Genomic DNA, 21074 nt, shown 5'->3' with positions numbered 1-21074 from the left:
TTTGGGGAAAGTAAATCGGTTGCTCACCAGGTGCTTTATAAACCTAATGTCCGTTGGTGTTCTTGAGAGACAGGCTTCATTCTGCATTCTTTAACTGTGGGAAGGATGGGCAAGTTGAAACAGTCACCTATCTCTGAAGAGACATAGGGAAACAGTAAAGGAGGAGTTCAGTCTGTTGGAAAAGGTGTGGGCCAAGGACTTGCTGTGTAAGAGACAGTTCAATGCGGGCTGTGCATGTCTAATAGGCACAGGAAAGAGAAATACTCTCTTATTCAGTGTCATCAAACGTAGCAAAGAAATTACGTCTTTCTTTGTGTATGTTGATATGGGAAGCTTTGCAGTTTGTAAGGAGCTGACAGAAAACCCTGCCTATAGGACCTTCCTACTGGATCCTAATTTTTCATATTTAGGGATTATTTTCTTCAAAGGAAGGCTTTCCCTTTTAGAGGCAAGTGAAGAGCAGTCATCTTCTTTGGGTCAGGCTGACTTGCTTTGTGAGAAGCAAACAAGCACAAAGCAAAGCTGAGGATGGTAGTGCGCACAGCGTGTCCCTGCCTGGCCATGGGCTCCTGCCGCTGGAGGCTGTGCTGGGATGGCCGTGGCTGTGAGGGACGGGGTCAGGTTGGCAGCGAGACGCTTCTATTCCCCATGTCACTGCCAAATGCAGGAAGGTCCTAAGCCAAACGTAACATGTGGAAGAGGCCACTGGTGTGGGTGCTCTGGTAGCTTCAGTTTCTCCAGGTTTGGTGTTTCTCTCCAGTCCTTTTGAAAACCTCCAGGTCATTGTGCTTTGGAGTCAGTGGGGCGAGGGACATACGGCCGGATTTGGACGGGCTTATCAAAACTGATCCTCTTGTACAAGGCTGAGCATGAGGATTGTGATTAGTCCAATTTGCACACTCTTGGTTTGTTAAACATCAAAAAACCCCAAAGAGTGAGAGCAGTGTGGGTGTGAGGAGGTGGCTGGTCAGCTGGTGAGCACTGCAGTGCTCCGGCAGGGCTGGAAGAACTTGTTAGTGCTGCACTGAGCTAAAACAATCTTCAACCTCCTTTTATCAATACTCTGTGAATATACAGTACAACTCAGAAGGTTACAGCTGGCATGTGACCCCAGAAGATGTCCTTTCTGCTTCATTTTCTCAATGCAAAAGAAATAATTTTTCTTGGGAAGAGCTGCTGTTTGATTTATCTGCTCTATGGCCCAAATGTTCGAGATTGTGCTGCTATAAACCTGTGTGCAGATATTCATGGATACATGCACGTATTTGTACCAGCCCAGTGTACAATACCTTATTCCAAGGGCTTTACAACCACATGGGAGGGGCCTCATAGGTTGTAAACTGTGCAGGAGGGGCCTTGTTGCCTGCTGCCAGCCCTGGAGCTGGTGGCTGGCTCCTGTCCTGCCCCAAGGTCTGGCCACACTCTTACACATGTAGCTCGTGTAAAGCTGAGCAGTTAAAACTATTTCCTGCTGCTCAAGGCATGTCGTGCCTTTAAGTTGTAATCTCTTGTTTCACAAAAAAAGTAAATGCACGTTTCCTGACTGAAAGATTTTTCTTCAATAAAGCTGAAACAGGCATTCCAGCTTTACTTTCTGAATATCTGAGGGGATTTATGTCAAAACTACCCTCTTTCTTTCAAAAGGTCTTCACAATGGAAAATAGAAATTATCCTTTCAGTTCACAAAGCTGTTTTGACCAGAATGATTAATTTGATTTTTACAAGGTGTGACTGAAACTATTAAAAAAAAAAAAAAATCAACCTTTTAGGCTGGGACTAGAGCCTACAGTAATTGAAGTTTGAGTTTGTCCCTTTCTCCAGTCATTGGCACAGACCCAAGGCAGCTGCCTGGGAAGTGCCAAAGAATGTCCTTAAGTGAAGCTGCTGCCCAAGTGCACGCTGCCCTCTCCATGTGAGCTCCTCCGTCCACCTCTGTTGGAACCCAGAGTTCCAACACACCTCCCTGCCCGTCCTCACTCCCTCTGAAGATCTGTGTCAAAACAGATTGTGGCTCATGGTTTTCTCTCTACAGCCTTTAGATATATAGATATATAGTCTGGAAAAACTGGCCAGGATCCCTTGGCTTTGCTAATTGCCAGTCTGAGAAGCCCAGTGGGTGAGGAACCACCTCTGGGTGGTATTGTCATGACTTTTATGCCTTTTTTAGTATTCCAGATGCACAGTTCAGAAATGGATCCTCATGGGTCCTGTTCTGGTCCTCAGTGAGTGGAACCTGTAGACTTATGGCAGAACTGCAGATTTTAGGTGTAAAAATACCAGGTTTCACAGTTGCTTTATGAGGAACCTTCTGGGAAATCGATTGCTGGTGCTGTGGCTGAGTTATATGATTTCCCTTGGGTGAAGCTCTACAAAGATTTGATAAAACTGATTGCAGTGTCTCATTAGCCAGCAAATTCCCCAAAGGCTGATCATCCAGCAGAGCATCAAATTACTGTCTGCACTGATACGGGGTGGGAGACTAGGCCACAGCTTTTCATGCTTTGGGAAACTCAGATAAATCACTGTCAGGGTAAGTCATCATCTTCAGTCATGCTGAGAGCCTGAAGACTGTTGCAAGTGGAGAGGCTGCAGGGAAGGGTCTGGAATCATCAAGGTGAGCCACAGTAACACAGCACTTTAAATGCCCAGGGGCACCACTTAACATAATGGTTGATGCCTGCATGCTGTGACCTCAGGGGCTGTAAGAAAGCAGCTGGCAACTCAGAAAGTTATACAAGGCTTTGGGAATAAATTGCTGCTGCTTCTTTATTTTCTAGGAATTTAAATAGCAATAGGTGACAGTGACATTTTACCCCACATTTCAGACAGCATTTTCATTCTTACCTGGGGGACATCAGTATTCCTGAAACACAAACTATCCTAATTTGGGGGATTTTGAATAGCCAAATGAAATGGAAACAAGATTTTAATTTCTTCTCATTCCAGTTTCCCCAATATTACCCAGTCAAACCAAACACCTCCTCAGACTTTGCCCATATTCAATCAGTAATCATCAAATTCTTGTGTCCTGAGCCTCATGGCTCCTGCACTTGATCTGTGACCTCTGACAGCTCTTTAGCTACACAGTCACGCTCTGTTAGGGCTTTCCTGTGAATCCTTTTCCTTAGGCTGCTTTGTGCTGCTTTGTTTTTCTGCCCTTCTATAACCTCACTGCCTCGGTAGTGCTTCATGACAGCGGCTGCTTTATGGGTTCCATCCCTGCCTATCCACCAGGATTTATCCCACTGACCACCTCTCCCAGCTGGTGCTGCTCTACACCCACCATTGAACAGTTTTTTGAGTCACCTGCAACATCCAGCTTTACTGCTGCTTCTCTCTAAATGGTGAATCTCAGAAAAACAGCAAAATTCGTTTTATAAGTGTGTTGCCATGGCAATGCCACATCTGGGTCTTGTGCCTGTTTGTACCCGGACACCTTCCTGTAACCAAGAGTCTGGAATCAGAGAGCAGATGATGATTTTGATGGAACAGGGCAGTAAGTCATAAAGCACTTTCTGAACATGTCCAACACTTTTCTGGGTCTGCCAGCTGACAGTCATGACCCAGCTTTCTGTAGGCTAAAGATACATAAATTACTAAACTGAATGGAGGAGGGTCAGTGGTTCCCTGGATATCTTATCTCAAGGTGATGGCAAATAAATGTCACACTGTGGACTGAAAGGGCAACAAACCTTGACTGGATTCATACCTAGCACAACAAATTCCTGACTGCAGGGCATGATCCCACACGACAGAGCTCAGCTGGGCCTCTCTGAGGTTCTGGTTTGCTTTGTGTGATAAAAAAGAATCTTTCAGCAGGTCGTCTACCTGTTCCATTTGACATTTTGATGCCAAACCTCTGTGAAGACAGAAGTAATTTGTTCTGTTCCTGCTGAGCGAGCCCCTTGCTGGCTCCTGGGTGTGTGTCACAGTGATATTGGCTGTGGCAAACGTGATCAGCTGAAGCTGTGGAGCACAGCGGAGAGACAGAATGTGAGAATTGATTGAGGGAAAGTCTGCAGGGCTTTGGAAGGAAGGAGGGTCGCGAAAGAGCCTCAGTCAGAAATGTGAATTGCAGTTTATGTGCGTGGCTGCTGCCCCGGCAGCATCAACCTCCTCTGTTTATCTGGTGTTTGTGGCTGGTTGCCCCAGCCCAGTGCTGTGGGTTCCAGGCTGGGTCACCACTCCCAGCCCTTACCAATGCACTCTGAAAACACCTATGTTTGTGCTGATGCTCCTCACCAACACCTGAGATGTTTTCATTGCTGTCAGAGCATTTAGCACAGATATTAGCACACCTTCCACATTCTCTGTGTAAGCTCTGGGAATTTGGCTGCACAGAAAACAGGAAAAAAATCATATTGGACAAGATGCTGACTAGTAACAGATGGAGCAAGGTGGTGGCCAGAGATTCAGGGCTGCTTTTGCCTCTACTTGGCTCGCTTTTCTGTGGCAAAAAGACAGAAGTAGTTTCCTTGACTTTTGTTTCACACACATGGGGACCTTTTCAGTGTTCTTGCAAATTTGGCTGGCTGCTTATGCTTACAACTGTTTCGCCCTCCAGCAGCTCCAGCTGCTCAGCACTGGCTCCAGAAGTCCCTGCCCAGCATGGGTCAAAGCAGCACTATGGATCAGGGGACAGAATGGCATCCTTTGTGTGCAGGGCTGGTTGTTTTGCTTCAGGCTGACTCACACAAATGTTCCAGTGATTCAGAAAGAGGCAATATTTGGTTATGGAGACATTCTGTGCTAGGTCTGAGGTTCAGCAATTCAGGTACTGTTGTTGATAATTGAACCTTTGCAACTAATAGCCACTTCCACTCAGAGTTCTCAAGGTTTTTGAATATTATCCTGTTAAGTTGGCAGCAGAAGAGGTTTGTAAAACTGCCAGGCACAAAACCCTCTGCCCAGCTTGGGAGAAGTTTGGATGTAATCCAGGGCCACTTTGCTTCGGATGGACTATAATTAGAATTTCATAATACCTTCTGGAGGTGAGATTTATGTGCAAATCAGGTACACAGGCACATAAAGCCTTTTTGGCCAGTGTTAGAGGTGCTGTTGTTTTGAGTGTATGAAAGGAGACAGCCTGTTCCCAAATAGATTATTTTTGATCTTTCATGGGGCTATGTTCTGGGAAATTTAAGGAAAACACAAACAATACCATTTATTTCAAAGGGATCAGGATTGGAGCTAAAGACAGGACTAGCAGTGTCAACTTCTAAGCTACTTTTATAAAATTAGGTGCATTTCTCTGTGTTTTGGGTCAGTCCTCAGCACCTTTGGAGCTGCTGGGATGTTGGGGGTTTTTTTTCTCCCTTGTTTCTTTTTTTTTTCCTCCTGTATTTCTCCCTTGTTACCCAGTGTACCCATTCCAGAGTGAAGTGTAATGACCCAAACCAAATCACTAAGAAGTGATTGGAAAGAAACATGTCTAAAATAGATTATTTGACTCCTAAATTGCATCTTCCTTCTCTTCCCCCACAACTGATTTCAGGACAGATGCAATTGCAGCCGTGATCTATTGATGACCAGAAGAGAAGATGTAAGCCCTCAGGGAAGCTGCCTGCATTTGATTAATGCCTGAGTCTGTCCAGCCTAAGGAGAAGGTCCTTAATTTAAGTAACCAGCAGCAGAAAATAAAAAAAATGTAGGAATTTGTAGTCTGTGTTGAAAACCTCTCACATAGGAAACCTCTCACTGACTTTTGTATTTCTTTTCAAATTCTGACTGTTAGAAAAGAGGTAATACAGTTTTAAACTTTATTTCTTTCTCTTTTTCAGTTATATCCTTTCAGACATTTCTTCCAAGCTGAGAGCCCAGATACAATGGCAGTCTTTGGAGGGAAACAGTTGTGATGATGACTGCAGCCCTGGTGGCATCGCTCCTCCTTGAGATTCACCTGTATTAAAAGAAATGAATGACATTACCCTAAAAAATGTGTTCTGGAAGCAGGTGAGGTCTCATCAGGCTGCTTCATCAAGCAAAGCCTTTAGGGTAGTTTGTCTCAGGCACTTTTTTCTTTCCCTAACACATACTTCCCTGCACTAAGGAACTCCCATTCTCAGTGATTCAGTCCTTTGGAATGGCTTTATCTTTCAGAACATTATTTTCTTTTTTTTTACTTCCAGGACAGTGAATGGTTCAGCACTTGCCAGTGGGTCTGGCTGAGCTGTGTTCCTTCTGCTTAACAGGGAACACATGAAGATGTTCTTGTCTCTTGCTTATTTTAGCTGGGTGAGGTTGACCTTTTTTTTTTTTTTTAACTCACTCTTGTTGCTTATGTTGCAGAGAAATAAAGAAGAACAAAGGCTGTCTCATTACACTTTCACTGCCAAGGAACTCTTCTGGAGTGTGTTTGTGTTTCTGCAATGTGGAATGTTGTGTGCTGGGGAGAAAACAAGACCAAATAATTTCTGGTCTGCTGATCACTGGCAATTTACAGTATGGACAAGAACTTTAAAATACCAGTCACTTGGAGTTCAAAAAGTTTCAGGAAAAGTTTTAAAGGAGAAAGCAATTTACTGGGAAAAGTTTGAGATTGATGGGGTGATGGGGTTGGGACTGCAGAGGTGCCTGGTGTCATCACTGATCCGAGGGTCAGCAGCCACTGGCAGAGCAGTGCTGGGCTTGATGCTGGGGATAGCAGCAGGGAGGACAGGTGCTGGCCATGTGACAGCAGCAGGGAGGACAGGTGCTGGCCATGTGCTCAGGCTGGGCTGCAGGAGGGGTCAGTGCACCCCATTCCATGGAAGTATCCTGGTGGCCACGGCTCCCAGAGGCCCAGGTGGTGAGGGGGGAGTTCAGGCTGTGGTGTCCCAAGCTGCCCTGGCTGCCCTGAGCATGTGGTGGGCAGAGACCAGGGTTTGACCTGGCTGTTCAGTGTTCTGTCTTGAAAATACTTCTATACAGTAATTTTTATAAACCCCCCCTGTAATCATACCTTTGTCAAGTCACCTCATCAAATTACTGGTGGTACTATGAAAAAACTGCAGTCCCCCCATTTCAGCTAGCAGGGGCCTGCCCCAGGGCAGGGTGTAGTGCCACAGTCCTGTATCCTGGTGCCAGCATCAGTCCTCTACAGCAGGAGACACACCGAGACCAGAAACCTGAGACTGAACAGGAAAAAGGACACTTCCAAAGGATTTTGTGTTTTTTCTAACATCTCTTGATCTTTAGGACCAGCTCAAACAAACATCTGTTTCTGGACACACATTCTGCTTCTTTTCTTCCCAGCTTTCTTTCAAATCCAAGTGTCTCATGGAGTCCCTCAAGACCAAGCTGCTGCCACCTGCACTGTGCTGGAGCAGCAGCTCCAGGGCAGCCCATGCAGTTTGGGATGGAGCTGCCTGGTGGGAGCTGTGGGAACACCTGGTGCCGCAGAGGGAGTGTGGGGAGTGGTTTCTGGCACCTGTCCCCAGCCTCTGCTCTCAGCTGGGAAGAATTGCTCTGAGTCCACCTCCTGCTAACTCTAACTCTAACCCTAACCCAAAGCCAAGCCCAAGGAGCAGCCGTTTGGGCTCTGATTTTTGCTCCTCCCAAGGCTCTCTGTTTCCCTGAACTGACTGCTGATACCACCCACCTGGCTTCCCCCAAGTGCCAGGAAAGAGGCAAAGAGAAGAAAGGCTGGGATGTTATGGACAGAGGGTAGCAGCTGTGTAATTTTACATAACAGCACAATTTTGGGAGGTTTCAGCTGATTGTACCCTCGTAACAGCTGGTTTTGTGCACCTGATGGAGCCTGATGTAGTTGGTCTGTGCTCAGAAATGGGTAGTAGGGTTTAGCTGGGAAATGGTCAAAAACCCTTTAAAACCAGCTGTGCCCCTGCTGCAGGGCGGGCAGTGCAGCAGTTGGCAGACATCCTGCCAAGTTTTTCTCCAGCTACAGCCCTTATTTGGAACTCCTGAGCACTGACATCACTCTTGCAGCTTGCCAAGAAGCCTTTTGGAGCCCACAGAGTCAGGAGGGCTCTCAGGAGGAGCACCAATGTGTCGGTGTGCCAGAGAGAGGTTTTCCTTTGGGGTGTGTGGTGCCTCTGTACCTGAAATTTTGGATGTTGAAAAAAGATGTGGGGATTCGTAGATCATCTGAAAATGTGGCATCTGGCATCTAAAGGAAATAGTGCAAGTAATTTTTTTTTTCTCTTGCAATCCAGGAATTGTAGTGAGTGCGGCTGGGCTGTAAGGAGAGAAAACAAAGCAGTGGCTAATTCTGATTTTCCTGGAGCAGTCAGATAAAGGACAGTTGAAAAGAGAGAAGGGAATGAATGCATGAAATGTTTTCTCATACTATGAATGCAAACTAATCCAAGCTGGAATAGTCATCAGTGTTTCCAAAACTTAGCCCCTGAAATATTTGAAGAAATGAAAAAGAAAAAACAAAATCCAAGAATGATAAGAGGCACTGAAAAAGGCTTTGAGTGCTTTAAGGGCAAAAGAATCCCACTGGGAGATGCCCAGGTTGGCAAGGATGTGAAGGGCGCTGTGCAGTAGATGAGTGCTGGCAGGTGGAGGTGAGGAGTGATCTCTTGGCTGAGCTGCTTCCAGAGCAGACCTCCCCACACCTGAGACAAGGCCATTTCTGCTTCTCACTGTCAATCTACCACCACTCTCCTCCCTGCGGGACCCCTGCCCAGGGCCACCTGCCCTGGAAGCATTTACCTCCTCGGGCTCTGTACCAAGACCCCAAACTCAGCAACTGAAGTCTGGGTTGAGAGACTGAAGTTGGAAATTTTGTTATTTTAGAGCAGCACTTGCTTCTGAAGGAGAAAGGTATTTTTAATTTTTTTTTTAATTGAATGGGTTAAAATGGATTGTCCATAGCTAAAACTTCAGATTGTTGCTGATGACATTTATGTCCTGGCTTTCATTCAGACTTTCGGTGAGAAAACAGCATTTTCAGAATACAACCTGCAGAACACCACCTATCCTCCAGTTACTCTCTGCAAAAGAAAGCTGCTGCTGTTCATGGGTGAGTTTTGGGACTGTGTGTTCAGGGCTTGTGGCATCCCTGTCTTCAGAAGTGTTTCCTTTCAAATCATATTTTATCTTCTGCATCACTTATTCAAGGACCATGGCTCTTGATTCCTGTTTGAACATTTGTAGCTGCTAGCAAAGTCAGACTGGTTTTTTTTGGTTTTTTTATTTTTCAGAAACTTCAAAGTAGTTTTTAGTCTACTCCATCCTTCCAGAGGAGTTTTCTTCAAACTAAGGAAAAAAGGCTTCACAGAGGCTTCCACAGCAACTCCCCAGCCTTTGCCAGCATCAGCTGGCTCTAGAGCAGCCCATCTGGCTTTTTCTCCTGGTATTGAATCCTCTAGAAAGTGAAAAATCCCCAACATTGCCTGAACTAGGCAGTGCTTGCTTCCATCTCCTGATGGACCATGAGTGACAGTTGCCACGTCATCTCCCGTGTACATCCTGTCTCCTTGGTATCTGCTGAGCCTTCTTTGCCAAGAAACAATCTTTGGATTAGTGCATGTCAAATTCCATGTCCTGAGCCAATAGAGACTCCCTTGGCTTTACATTACAGTCATTTGATAGTCATAGGGAATAACTTGAAATTTTAGAACATAACTTTGTGCTTTCAGCTGAGAACAACATGCCGCTACCCTCCTCGAGCGCTTTGTTGTGTGTGCTACAGCTGGTCCTCGCTGTGTATCTGGCACATGGAATTAGAAATAATTGCAGGTGCAATAGAGAAGTCATGGTAAACCTCTCAGATACATTGTATTTGGCTTCATAAAGGCAATGGCCTGGAGTTGACTCTTCCTCTGGCTCTGGGGAGTTCTTCCTCCCCAGGTGAGGGACACTCAGCTAACCCAGACTGCTCTCTAGGACAGGACATGGTCCATTACAGTACAGCAGTTTGGATCCAAGGTCATGCAGCTCCTCCCCTACGTTCCAGTTCACTGTAATTTATATGTCAGGCTTCACTGCAGAAAGGCTGGTCTAGCGTATTCGAAGAAGTAATTTCCAGCTCCTAAGTCAAGCCTCAGGACCCTGGTCTCCCACACACGTCCTCCATTGTTCCTTCCGTCTGTCTGCAGCATGAGAATCCAATTACACTGCCTCTGAGAAAGCTCTGAGAATAAAAGCTAAAATACTCTTTCAAGGGGACATAATTGAGTATCCGGTAGAGACGGTCTGTACTCAGCACCTTCCTTCCACATTTTTCCCCACAAAGAAGGCTTTGTCTCAGGGAAAAAACAAAAGGCATTGAGACTGGTAAATTTACCACATTGAGAGTGGTAAATTTTATGTTTTTGCCTAAAAGTCTGCCCTCAGTAAGTGAAAATATTTTGTAAAAGCTGGATTATAGCTGCAATGGCTCTCATGTATCAAGAAGGAGCACGCAGTGAATGATGTGAGTGGGATGGCGGAACACATAGGTGACCCTCGTGTTGCTGTGGGCTGAGCGAATCTTTCCCTCCCCAGGAGCCAAACCTTGGCTCACCTGCACAGAAAGGCATCGTGTATAGCATGGTTTTGAATGGTTAGCACCTGTCTGAATTACAGAACTGCTTTATTTAATGTATTACTGTATTTACTTAATGTATTACTGCACTCTGTAATCACCGTTTATTTATTAAGTCTTATTACCAAGTCCCTGAAATGTCCTGGAAAATGCCTGTGCCTGTTAGTCCCACATTTTCTGAGTCACAAAAGCAGGACTAGTCATTGCAAATGAAGAGGAGTACGGTGTCCTAAGTGCTCTCAAGCAAATATGAAAAAAGAAAGAGTTGCAGATTCATGGTTTATGAGGATTGTCCAGACTCTTATTTCTAACACACCTTTTGAGTGAAATAAAAATGCAGGGATTGGTCTATAGCTCTTGTTGTTTCTGTTATTTATCAAACTTGTATTTTAAGTAGAAAAGGGTAAACTATGAACCTTTCTAGGGAAGAGAAATCTTGCAAGAAGCTGCATGGTGCAACAGACACATCGAATTAAATTTTCCTTGTTTGGACTTGACAATTTCAGCTGTTGAATTTGCTCCCTTTGGACAAGGCTCAGGCATTGAAACTTCCTGTCTGCTTCCAGCTGCTTTCAGCTCTGAATGGCAGAGCAGAGACACTTTCTTTTTCAAGGCAGAAATCTCATGTTTGCACCAGCAGACCTTGGTTTAGGCTTTGCCAGGATCTGTGTGCTCCCTGCTTCCTGTGGCACAGCTCCCAGCTGGTAGGACAGGGGATTCTCTTGCAGGCTGGATGCTTTCTTGGTGGGTGTTCTGGGCATCAACTCTCTGTGTGTCCTGACTGCAGACCTGGAGTAGCACTTTAAGTCCAGCAGCTCTCACCTCCTTTCCTGATGATGTGGGAAGCCTGCACTCAGCACCAGGAGTGGAGCTCGGGGAAGAATGGGTGGAGACAAAGACAAGAAGCTAGAAAATGCACATTTGGAGCATGATGGGAACATCTGCATTAGGAAAAGTTTTAGCGCAGTGGTCTTGGATTCCCAGGATTTCTCATCTGCCCTCTTGTGAGGTCTTTACGTACCTCATAAATATGAAATATAATTATCTGCAGAGACCTGTGGGGACAATTTTATTCGCTTTTTGAGCTCAATAATCCAGTCATAAAAGCATTTTCTGTACATCTTTGTGGGAGCAGACAGGGACAAGCATTTGAATGTGTGTACTCAGTGAGCCCATGGTAATAGCCTGGGGAGAAAATCTCCATTGCTATTATGATCTGCTTCATCATTAAAATCAGTCCAGTAATGGAGATGAATCATGTCTTTAGAAATAATTTCCTTAAAATTAGCTTAAATTCAGGTGCAAGTGCAAGTAGCCTTGACCCTGGATGATTTTACATGCTGTACAATGAGCATGACAGTTGAATTATCTCACCTGCCTCTGTCAGGCAGGAAAAAGTCCCTGCAGAGAAGTACAGGGAAGATTCCATGAACCCAGCGAATTCAGGGACTTGTTCCCAACAGCCCCCTTGGCCTCCATGAGCAAAGGTAATAAACCATGGTAATGACGTGTGAAAATGCCTGAAATCTGCTGTTTTAATGTTCCCAAGGATCTGAATTTTTATAGTATAGCTCCGATTTCTCATCAACACTGATCTGTTTATGAGATTACATTAGATCACATTAGATCTGTTCGGAAGATGGATATGCATCTCAACTGACATTTCAGCAATCTGGCATTTCTTTTCAAAAGAGCACTAAAAAGGAAAATGCTAAATAATCTCACAAAACTGAAAGTTCCAAAAATTTGTGTCTCAAGTAGTGTCAAATGTGAAAGCCAAAAATCTTCTTTAGAAACAACGGGTGGCACAATTCACCTGGATGAGTTGGCAAAAGTACATTTCTCCCTCACTTTCTCTGACTGGGTGGAGCTAGCACCAATGCATGATGAACCCCAAAGCCTGCTTGAAGCAGCTCAGAATGTTTGCAAGTGAATAATAACTGCAGCAAATCAGCATGTGATTGCTAAAGTGTTTGCACTTGCGACAGAATAAATCTGTTCTGCAGGAATACGTGATGAGAGTCGCCCACCTCTGGCACTCGGGACATCTCACCACTTTGGGTCTGTGCATGTGCAGCCGGTGCTGCTCTGCCCCCTCATCCTCCTGCCGCACAGCAAGGAAACGGCAGGGACTATGGCAAAGGCACCTATCGGGGCCATACGGCAAAGGAGCCCAGGGATGGAGCCCTGTGTGTTCCTGCAGCCTCTGCCAGGCTGCTGCAGAGATGCCAGCAGGTGCCTGAACACCCTGGGGCTCAGTGCAGGCCCCAGCCCAGCCAGGATGCAGAGTGCAGCCGACCATCCTGGGTGACCCCCATGCATGCTGGGCTGCTGCTCTTATTGTCTGATTGTGTTTCACTTTTCACTCTATCCTCTGCACCACATGAGAGCATGAAGGGACTGGGGCCAAGCACAAAGCCCTCAGATATTCTCTGCTAAAACTCTGGGATAAAGAGAGATGCCACAAAGTAGTGAAGATGCTTCACCCCCATGTAGCTGTTGTGCTGGGTGTCCAGAGAAGAGCAGAGAGCAGACAGAGGAGATCACAGCACATCCAGCCTCCATCTGTGTTTTGCTGCTCTCTAGATCTGCACATGTCAAGCTGTGCCGTTGCCCACGTGTGGGTTGTGATACACCTCAGGAAAAACGGGGAAGAGATCTGCCATTGGCTCCTTCCTGTGCAGTGTGTCATCTGGCAGCTTTGTATATCACAGGGAACACAGGGACCAGTCTGCTGCTGAGCAAAGCTGCTTCACTGAGTAGTCAGAGATACTTGGAGGGGGAAAAACAAAGTGAAAGGCAGCCGTTGCTTTTTTGTTTCTGCCAAGCTCTGAAAACTCTTGGGAAACAGAAACCTGATGGATTAAGGACTGTGCGGAGAAGCAGTAAAGTGGATTTCCAAGGATAAGTTGCAGATTGAAGAACAGTGCCCGACAGGAAATATTTACTAAGATTTCTTTCTTGGTGCGGAGAGAGTGGGGATCTCTGATATTTCAGCCTCTAAATTAGCTTCTCTGTGGGGCACATATGGGACTTAAGAAGGAAAGCTGATGGGGAGCCCCTGAAGCAAAGGTGACATGTGCCCAGCACAGGCAGAAGGACCCATTTATCAACTCTTTTCTCTAGTTTGTATCCGTGCGGCAGATTTTTAAAATGCAACTGTGTGTGTTCCCTCCTGCAACCACTGGCTCTCGCAGCTGAGCTGGCAGAAGGCACTGGCTAGTGTGCGGCTGGACCAGGGCTCTGCTGCCCCAGCCATGAGACAGCACACCTGGTTCCCCTTGCCGTACATGCCCAAGCCCTTCTGGAGAGCGGAGAACCACAACACAACCAACTTCTTCTCTGCACTGTATGGCTTCCCTAACCAGTCCTTCTTCCACAGTGACTTGAACCTGGAGGACCTGGGGGACTTTGGTAGCGGAGCCAAGTATGAGGGTGAGTCCCAGAGCCGGACAGTGAAGGCGCTGCTGATTGTCGCCTACTCCGTGATCATCTGCATCTCACTGTTCGGCAACATCCTGGTGTGCCACGTGGTCATCAAGAACAAGAGGATGCACTCTGCCACCAACCTCTTCATTGTCAACCTGGCTGTTGCTGACGTGATGATCACCACCCTGAACACCCCCTTCACACTGGTGAGCCCCGTCTGGCCGTGCCTGTTGGTATCTGTGTGTGCCTGTCAGCTGTGTGCACTAGGATTGAACAGGCTGGGACCAGACTGGTACCCAGACTTTCTTTTGCCCCCCTTCCCCTTTTACCTTTTAGTGAGGGTGCAAGTCATGGCCCCCATCCCCAACACCCCCTGAGCAAGTGGAGCTGAGGGCCAATGCCCCCACCTTGCAGTTCATTGCAGGGGTCACTCTGCTGCAGCCTTCCCCCTCTGCCCAGGCAAGGCACAGATCTGGGAGCCCCTTTTGCCTGTTGATGGGGAAGGAAGTGGGGACAAGTTTGACACAAGAAAATCCAATTAATGGCTGGTTTCCTGTTGAAACAACGTGAACCAGGTCAGTCCCTGTGCAACATCTCAGGGAAGTACTTAGGCTGCCACTGAACAGTGTCAATGGCATGTCCCTCCCTCAGCCACTACAGACGGTGCTTCCTGGGGCTAATTGTCCTTTTTTATTTTCAGTGACTACATAATATATGATATAAAATAACATTAAATGAATGAGGTGGGAAGAATTAAACATTCATTTCTTGCCCTGCTGTCATAGACTGTAAATGCCATGTAAACAGGACTTTGTACCTATATTTGACCCAGCACTCCTGTTCAAAATCCTCCTGCTTCATCCCTGCCCAGAGTGTTCTGCCTTCCAAAAGCAGGTCTTGAATTAGCTATTTGAATTCACCCTTTCTTAAACTGGTGCTGTTTCTTTGGTGGGATTTCCCTGCCTTGCTCTGATGGGATTTGCGTCCTGTAATTTGTTCAGGGAGAGCTTGGTGCCCTGTTGTGTGTTTGCACACCAACAGACACACAGTAGGCATGTGTAATTAAAATTTCTGCCAGCTCTCTCAGGAACGAGCTTTACACCAGCTCCAGAGATCCAGCACACTGCTCCAGTTCAGTCAGTACTGCAAGAGTCGCCCCTACAGGGAAATTAATTAGATTAATTGAAAACAAATTAGCTAGTCTTGACTAATTTTCTGTGTGGACAGATGCTTTGTAGTAAATGCACTTTACTTCAAATTAGCTTAATCTGCAGCAAAATGAGTTATATTCATTTGTAATTAATATTGCACAGTCAGGAATAATGAGGGAATGAGGCAGTTTGGCACACTCTCCTCTGCAGAGAAGCCACCATCAGTAAAGCCTCTCTGGGAACAGGTGAGAAATTTTTCCATGGATTTCTCTCACTAAGTTTGGAGACCATGCAGCTTTCAGCATCCAAATGTTCAAAGGTATATAACGTTTTCTGGGAGGCACCTAGTGTGCTCTGCAGAGACTCGTTGAGGAGTGGAGCTAAGGTTTCTTTATGTGTTCCAGAACGGCCATGGTAAATGTATAAATGTACACATGTACACAACATACACAGAGCACTGCTCAAGCAGTGTTTGCACAGTGCTGTAAATCTCACCTCAGTTTGAGAAGGTCTTGGGCAATCACAGTTTCCCCAGGAAAAACTGAGGATAAAGCACCTCCAAAGCCTCAGAAAGCTGTATTAATGCATTTCTTCCATATTGTGCACCTGGGAAGACAATTTGCTTCTCTTCAGGTACTGCTCCTGTTAATCCAATGCTGTCTGTTCTTCAGGTGCGGTTTGTGAGCAGCACCTGGGTTTTTGGAAAGCTGATGTGTCACATCAGCCGGTTTGTTCAGTACTGCTCTGTCCACGTGTCTGTGCTGACCCTTGCTGCCATTGCACTGGACCGGCACCAGGTATGTCAAAGACACCACCCCATGATTGCTAGAAAATAGTTGTTTCCTCCTCAAATCCCAGTACCTGGAAACCTGCACTGTCTTGAGACTCAGGGAACAGAGGAGAGAACTCCAGCTTTCATGGCAGAGGACAAAATACCTGTGATTTTTACAGTGAGGGTGATGAAATACTGCAACAGGCTGCACAGAGAGGTTGTGGAGTCTCTGTCCTTGGAGATACTGAAAACCTCAGGAGTTCAGTGCCAGGCAGCCTGCTCCAGCCCTGCGCTGCCTGGGCCATTGGGCTCGTAGGCTCCTTGCCCTCATCAGCTCTGCCTCGAAGCACAGTCCCACCAGAAGGGTGGGGCTAAGTGCTGAATTCAAGCACCAGCCAGCCCACACGTTCTCTCCACACAGATTTATGGGAGTCTGTCAATTCTGAAGCTTGCCCCATTCCTTTGGGATGCCTAAGGCTGGAAACAGTAAGAACTATGTTAACTCATCCAGTTCAAGGTGAGAAATTCTCTCCTTCTCCTCTAGCCCCTATACTTACCAGCCATGAAAACCTTTCAGGTCAAGTAATGCATACAGACTGAAGGGTTTCCTTAAGTGAAACAGAGTTTCTAATTTGTGCTTTAGCTGATGAGTGACGAGTGCTGGGAGGCCAGATCCATCAGAGTGAGCTCTCAGGTAGAATGGGTTTCTCACAGTGCTGGAGCCACTGAAACGGTTGCTACCAAAAAGCAACTTCACATGATAAATGCTGTGGCTGGATGAAGTTCAAAACAAGAGTAGGCTCCACCTGCTGTCAGAGAATCACAGGGACTGCCGGAGCATAGATGAGCCACTTCTGTCTTTTTTATCACAAAGATAGAAGTGAGATGTCCCTGACAAAAGGGAAACCAACACTTGCCTCTAAAAATATTGCTAGTCCTGAGAAGCGCCATGGCAGACAGATACTCCAGGGGAGTTGTACAACTTGATTAAGTAGATATTTATAATGGGACTACAAACGACATGCATAAAATACCAAAGACTTCATCAGCCAAGAAATCATCTGGATGACATGATAGGTCTATTTTTAATTATTGTTTCATTGCCTAAGATAATCCTCCATAGTCCATATAGCTCAACAGAGATCTCACCACCGTGGTCTCTGCAGTCATGCTGATGGGTCACACGGAATGTATTTCTCTGCTCAGGCTCTGAGCCAGCAGCAACACTCAATACGTGCACAACTCCATGCATTTCCCGACCCTTGTACTCCCTGAAGTCCTGTAAAGTGACTGTCTCTGCCTTTTAACACTGAAGAGATGTGGAGCTGCTGCTGACATGCAAAATGGGGCTCAAAGAGTGACAAAGATGCTGTAAATCCTCAGGAGTCATTGTTCTCTGCAGGTAATCATGCACCCTCTCAAGCCACGCATGTCCATGGTGACAGGAGGGATTTGCATCATTGTCATCTGGGTTATGGCCAGCTGCTTCTCGCTGCCTCACGCCATTTATCAGACTCTGACAAGGTTTTATATTGGGTAAGACATTTACATATTTTTTGTTGTATGACGTTTACAAAGCCCCACAGAAACCAAGGGCACACCTTTCCATCCATGTTATTAGAGCAGAAAGGGTGGTGAAACAGAAGTTTCCTTCCCTTTGCACAGGTTCTGTGTCTGTCACAAAGGGACAATGACAATCGATGGAATTGCTTCCAGGCTGGTTCATTAGTTGTTTTGGGCTCAGAGATTCAGCCATGTAGTTTGGGGCAGGCACAGGGGAGAGGGCCTCCTCATCAGCAGAGGACACAGACATCAATATGAATGATCTCTTTCTTTTCCTGGGGATGTGTTTAAGATGCCTTCATTGGAGCCAAAGGTCAAACCTAGAGTAAAATTCTCCATTGGAAGTGGCACCTGCCCATGATACTGAATGAGTTCTGCTACCTGTACCTGTACTGAAACCCGTCTGAATGTCTGAGGTGCTTGTCCTCAGATGTGTGCAGCTGGTAGGGGAATTGAGAGCTCTTTCTCTTTAATCTTCAGAAACAGCACCATCCGAATGGTCTGCCTCCCCAGCTTCCCTCCTCCTGCTGATCTTTTCTGGAAGTATTTGGACCTGACTACGTTTGTTCTCTTGTATGTTCTGCCCTTGCTTGTGATCTCCATCACTTACACCATGGTGGCCAAGAAGCTCTGGCTGAGGAATGCCATCGGGGACCTCACCATGGAGCAATACTATGCCCATCAGCGGAAGAAGAAGATGACACTGAAGATGCTGATGGTGGTGGTGGTTGTGTTTGCCGTGTGCTGGTTTCCCCTGAACTGCTACGTGGTGCTGATCTCCTGCAGGGCCATCCACAGCAGCAATGCTCTGTACTTCGCTTTTCACTGGTTTGCCATGAGCAGCACCTGCTACAACCCCTTCATCTACTGCTGGCTGAATGGGAGCTTCCGCGCGGAGCTCCGGTCCCTGCTCTGCGTGTGCCGGCCCAGGAGCATGGCCCAGGGCCATGCTCTGCAGCCCATCTCCCCACCGTTCCAGGATGCCAAGGCTGAGAACTGCTGGCACAAAAGAAGCAGCACATGCCAGAAGGCACAGACACCCTCCCAGAGGAACTCTGCAAAGACAGACATATCCAGCGTGCATCCAATTGTGGCAGAAAGCTAAACCCTTCATCTGACAGCTGGGCAGCATCACATTGGGATTGCAAAATCATGGGGAAAATGGGTTTGGAAAGGCCTCTGGAGTTTGTCAAGTCAACCTTCTGCCCAGAGCACGTGAGCTTCAATCTTTGGGTCATTCAGGACCTTGTTCTCTCAGGTGTCAGAATTCTCTAGGGATGAACTGCCACCTGTGGGCTTCAGAATGAAGTGTGTTGAGTGAATTATTCACTGGAATAGTCAGCAAAAACGAAGAGAATTATTTAACAGCACACGAAGCCTTTCATGGTCTAAGGAAACACAGGGAAGCTACATTGGTTATACACACACCAGCTGTGCCCACTGTGGCTTGATGTAAAGCTGTTTGGGCTCTAACTTTGTGAATTGACATTTCTTTAGCATAAAATCTAAATTATTTTCACTTTCAAGAATATTTTTTTTTTACCTGTCCTCAAGAACTGTGTCCTTTGTGGCTTCCCTGCCAGCCTGGCAGCCCTTCCCCATTGGGTCAGCCTGTCTCTGTCCTGTAGTTATCCTGTGGGCAGCAGCAGCAGCAGCAGCAATGACTCAGCAGCTGTGGAACTGGGAGTTCTGGCTTTTTCTGAGATGGAACCAGCATTGTGTTGGTTCCATCACAATGGAACAAACCAGACCTGCAGGTTTTCAACCCAAAATCAGGAAATAGAAGAAGTTTGACCTATGAGATGTAAACCTTTATATGTGAACCTTCATGTATTCCCTGCTCAGTTAAACTGAGCATCTGACAATGTGCCACAGCATTCGCCTCAAGCACTGATCCTTGTGTTCCAGCTACATCACTGGTGGCAGGGTGCACCAGGAGTGCTGGTCCTGGTCCAAATGGTGCCTCTGGAATGCAAGAGATAGCTGGTATTCCTGGGGATGTGGGTGCCTGACAGCCGGCGCCAGCAGCTGCTGCTCCGGGGGCTCACGGCAGAGCCAGCCACCGTGTTTCAGAGCTGGGTTTGGGTCACTAGTGAGAGATACCCAGTGGGAGCACATGGCCAACTTCAGCCTATGGCTATGAAAATCCACCAAAGTTGTGTTTTCCTCTTTCTCAGAAAGAATAACCAGTTTCTTTGTGTCCATTCTGCACTGGCTCAGTCTTTGTGATGGTAAAGTGTTGAGCTTCAAAAGACAGTGAAAAGGAAATGAGCTTCAGTCTCCCCATGCAAAATACTCTAAACTACTCTTCTACAGCTGAGCATTTCCACCTGTACCGGCAGTGTGTCACAGCTGTAGACCTGGGTGAAAGGCTGCTTAAATCTGGAAATCAAGATGCTTTGATGGGAATGTATTTGTATTTCAAAATGAAACTGTGAAGGGGAGGAAAGAGTAAGAGCAACACAAATCTTGCTTTTTCCTAAACTTATTGTGGGAAGGAGGAGGACAAGAGCAGCTGGGACAGGGACAGGGACCTGGCATGGCTTGGGACACTGCAAATTCCAGTGACACTGACAGTACAAAGGCTTCAGGTCAGTGCTCCTGTCTGAGGCAGTGATCTCTTTTCCTTCACATCTGCAGGAATTACTCTGCAGAGGATATGCTATGGGGAGGAAATGGAATTAGAGAAATCTCTTCAGAGAGCAAATATCCAAGGCTCAGGTATTGGCTCTGACCATATGAGCCTTCGATTTGGTTCCACTGGAGTGGAGTCCTGCCTGAAACTGGCACCACAGAAGCAGTACTGGAACCTTTAATTTTGTCTTACAAGTAAATTACAGCACAAGCCAGACATTACTACTAAGTTGGGTGTTTTACTGTCTGGAAAACTGGGAGTCTATGACACTGCAAATGGCATTTTCCTAATATTACTGTCTGGAGGTTTCAATAAACAAGATGTTTCTTCTTAAAAAGTCAAACCAATTACAAATGCAAATAAACATTGTTACAGTAACTTAAAAACTTACTCTCATTCAAATGCTCTTCTCTTTACACTGGAAAAAGTCAGTGAGATTAAATAATGCAGTTTGCATGTGTATCCCAACCCACTCTCAGAGAACTGCCAAACTCCTTACTCTGGGCTAAATAAATCCAACAGAGTCTGTTCTTGCCCCTCATCCTTCAGCAGGAGAGTATGCTGGATAAGCATCCCTCAGCCTTGTGTGGACCAACGGATGGTGTAAGCCAAGGTCAAACCCACAGGTTGCTTGTCTGACCATGGCAGTAGGCAGATGTCCCTCACCTGGCAACAGTTCTCCAAGGGACAGTTTGCTCCCAGTTGAAAAGCTGACGTTGTTTCCTCATAGCACATCCTATGCTGATCATTACACAGCAGTGCTTTCCTCAGTAGGAGTCTGCAGTCTGGCAATGTTGAGCTGCCTTAGAAAACATTGTTTCTTTGAGGTGATTGTTTTTGTAAAAGTCTGGCAAACTTCCCCCTGATTACGCACAACCTCCTGGATGCTCTTGTTTTGACACATGCTCTGTTAAAATATCTGTGTGGTTGTAATACAGTAAGATTTGATCCACCAATATTTTCGGGGGGCTAACAGTCAAATAAAACACTGGTTCAGCACCCTCTCTCTCCTCTGGGTTTTGTGTAACTTTTGAGTTATGAAAAGGAGAT

The 21074-nt window shown here is 46.3% G+C and overlaps 1 protein-coding gene across 1 annotated transcript; it reads left to right on the top strand.

Moving 5' to 3' along the window:
* Window positions 1–13731: 13731 nt before the first annotated feature.
* LOC309577530 (G-protein coupled receptor 83-like) lies at window positions 13732–18494 on the top strand (the record flags this gene model as incomplete). Its single annotated transcript, XM_082289635.1, has 4 exons — window positions 13732–14109; window positions 15726–15851; window positions 17229–17362; window positions 17870–18494. The coding sequence occupies 4 exons, from the start codon at window positions 13732–13734 to the stop codon at window positions 18492–18494; spliced, it is 1263 nt and encodes a 420-aa protein (XP_082145761.1).
* Window positions 18495–21074: the final 2580 nt, after the last annotated feature.

The sequence above is a fragment of the Coloeus monedula genome (assembly GCF_965178545.1).
Source record: "Coloeus monedula genome assembly, chromosome: 12".
Lineage (NCBI taxonomy): Eukaryota > Metazoa > Chordata > Aves > Passeriformes > Corvidae > Coloeus > Coloeus monedula.
This window is presented reverse-complemented; position numbering and strand designations above follow the sequence as displayed.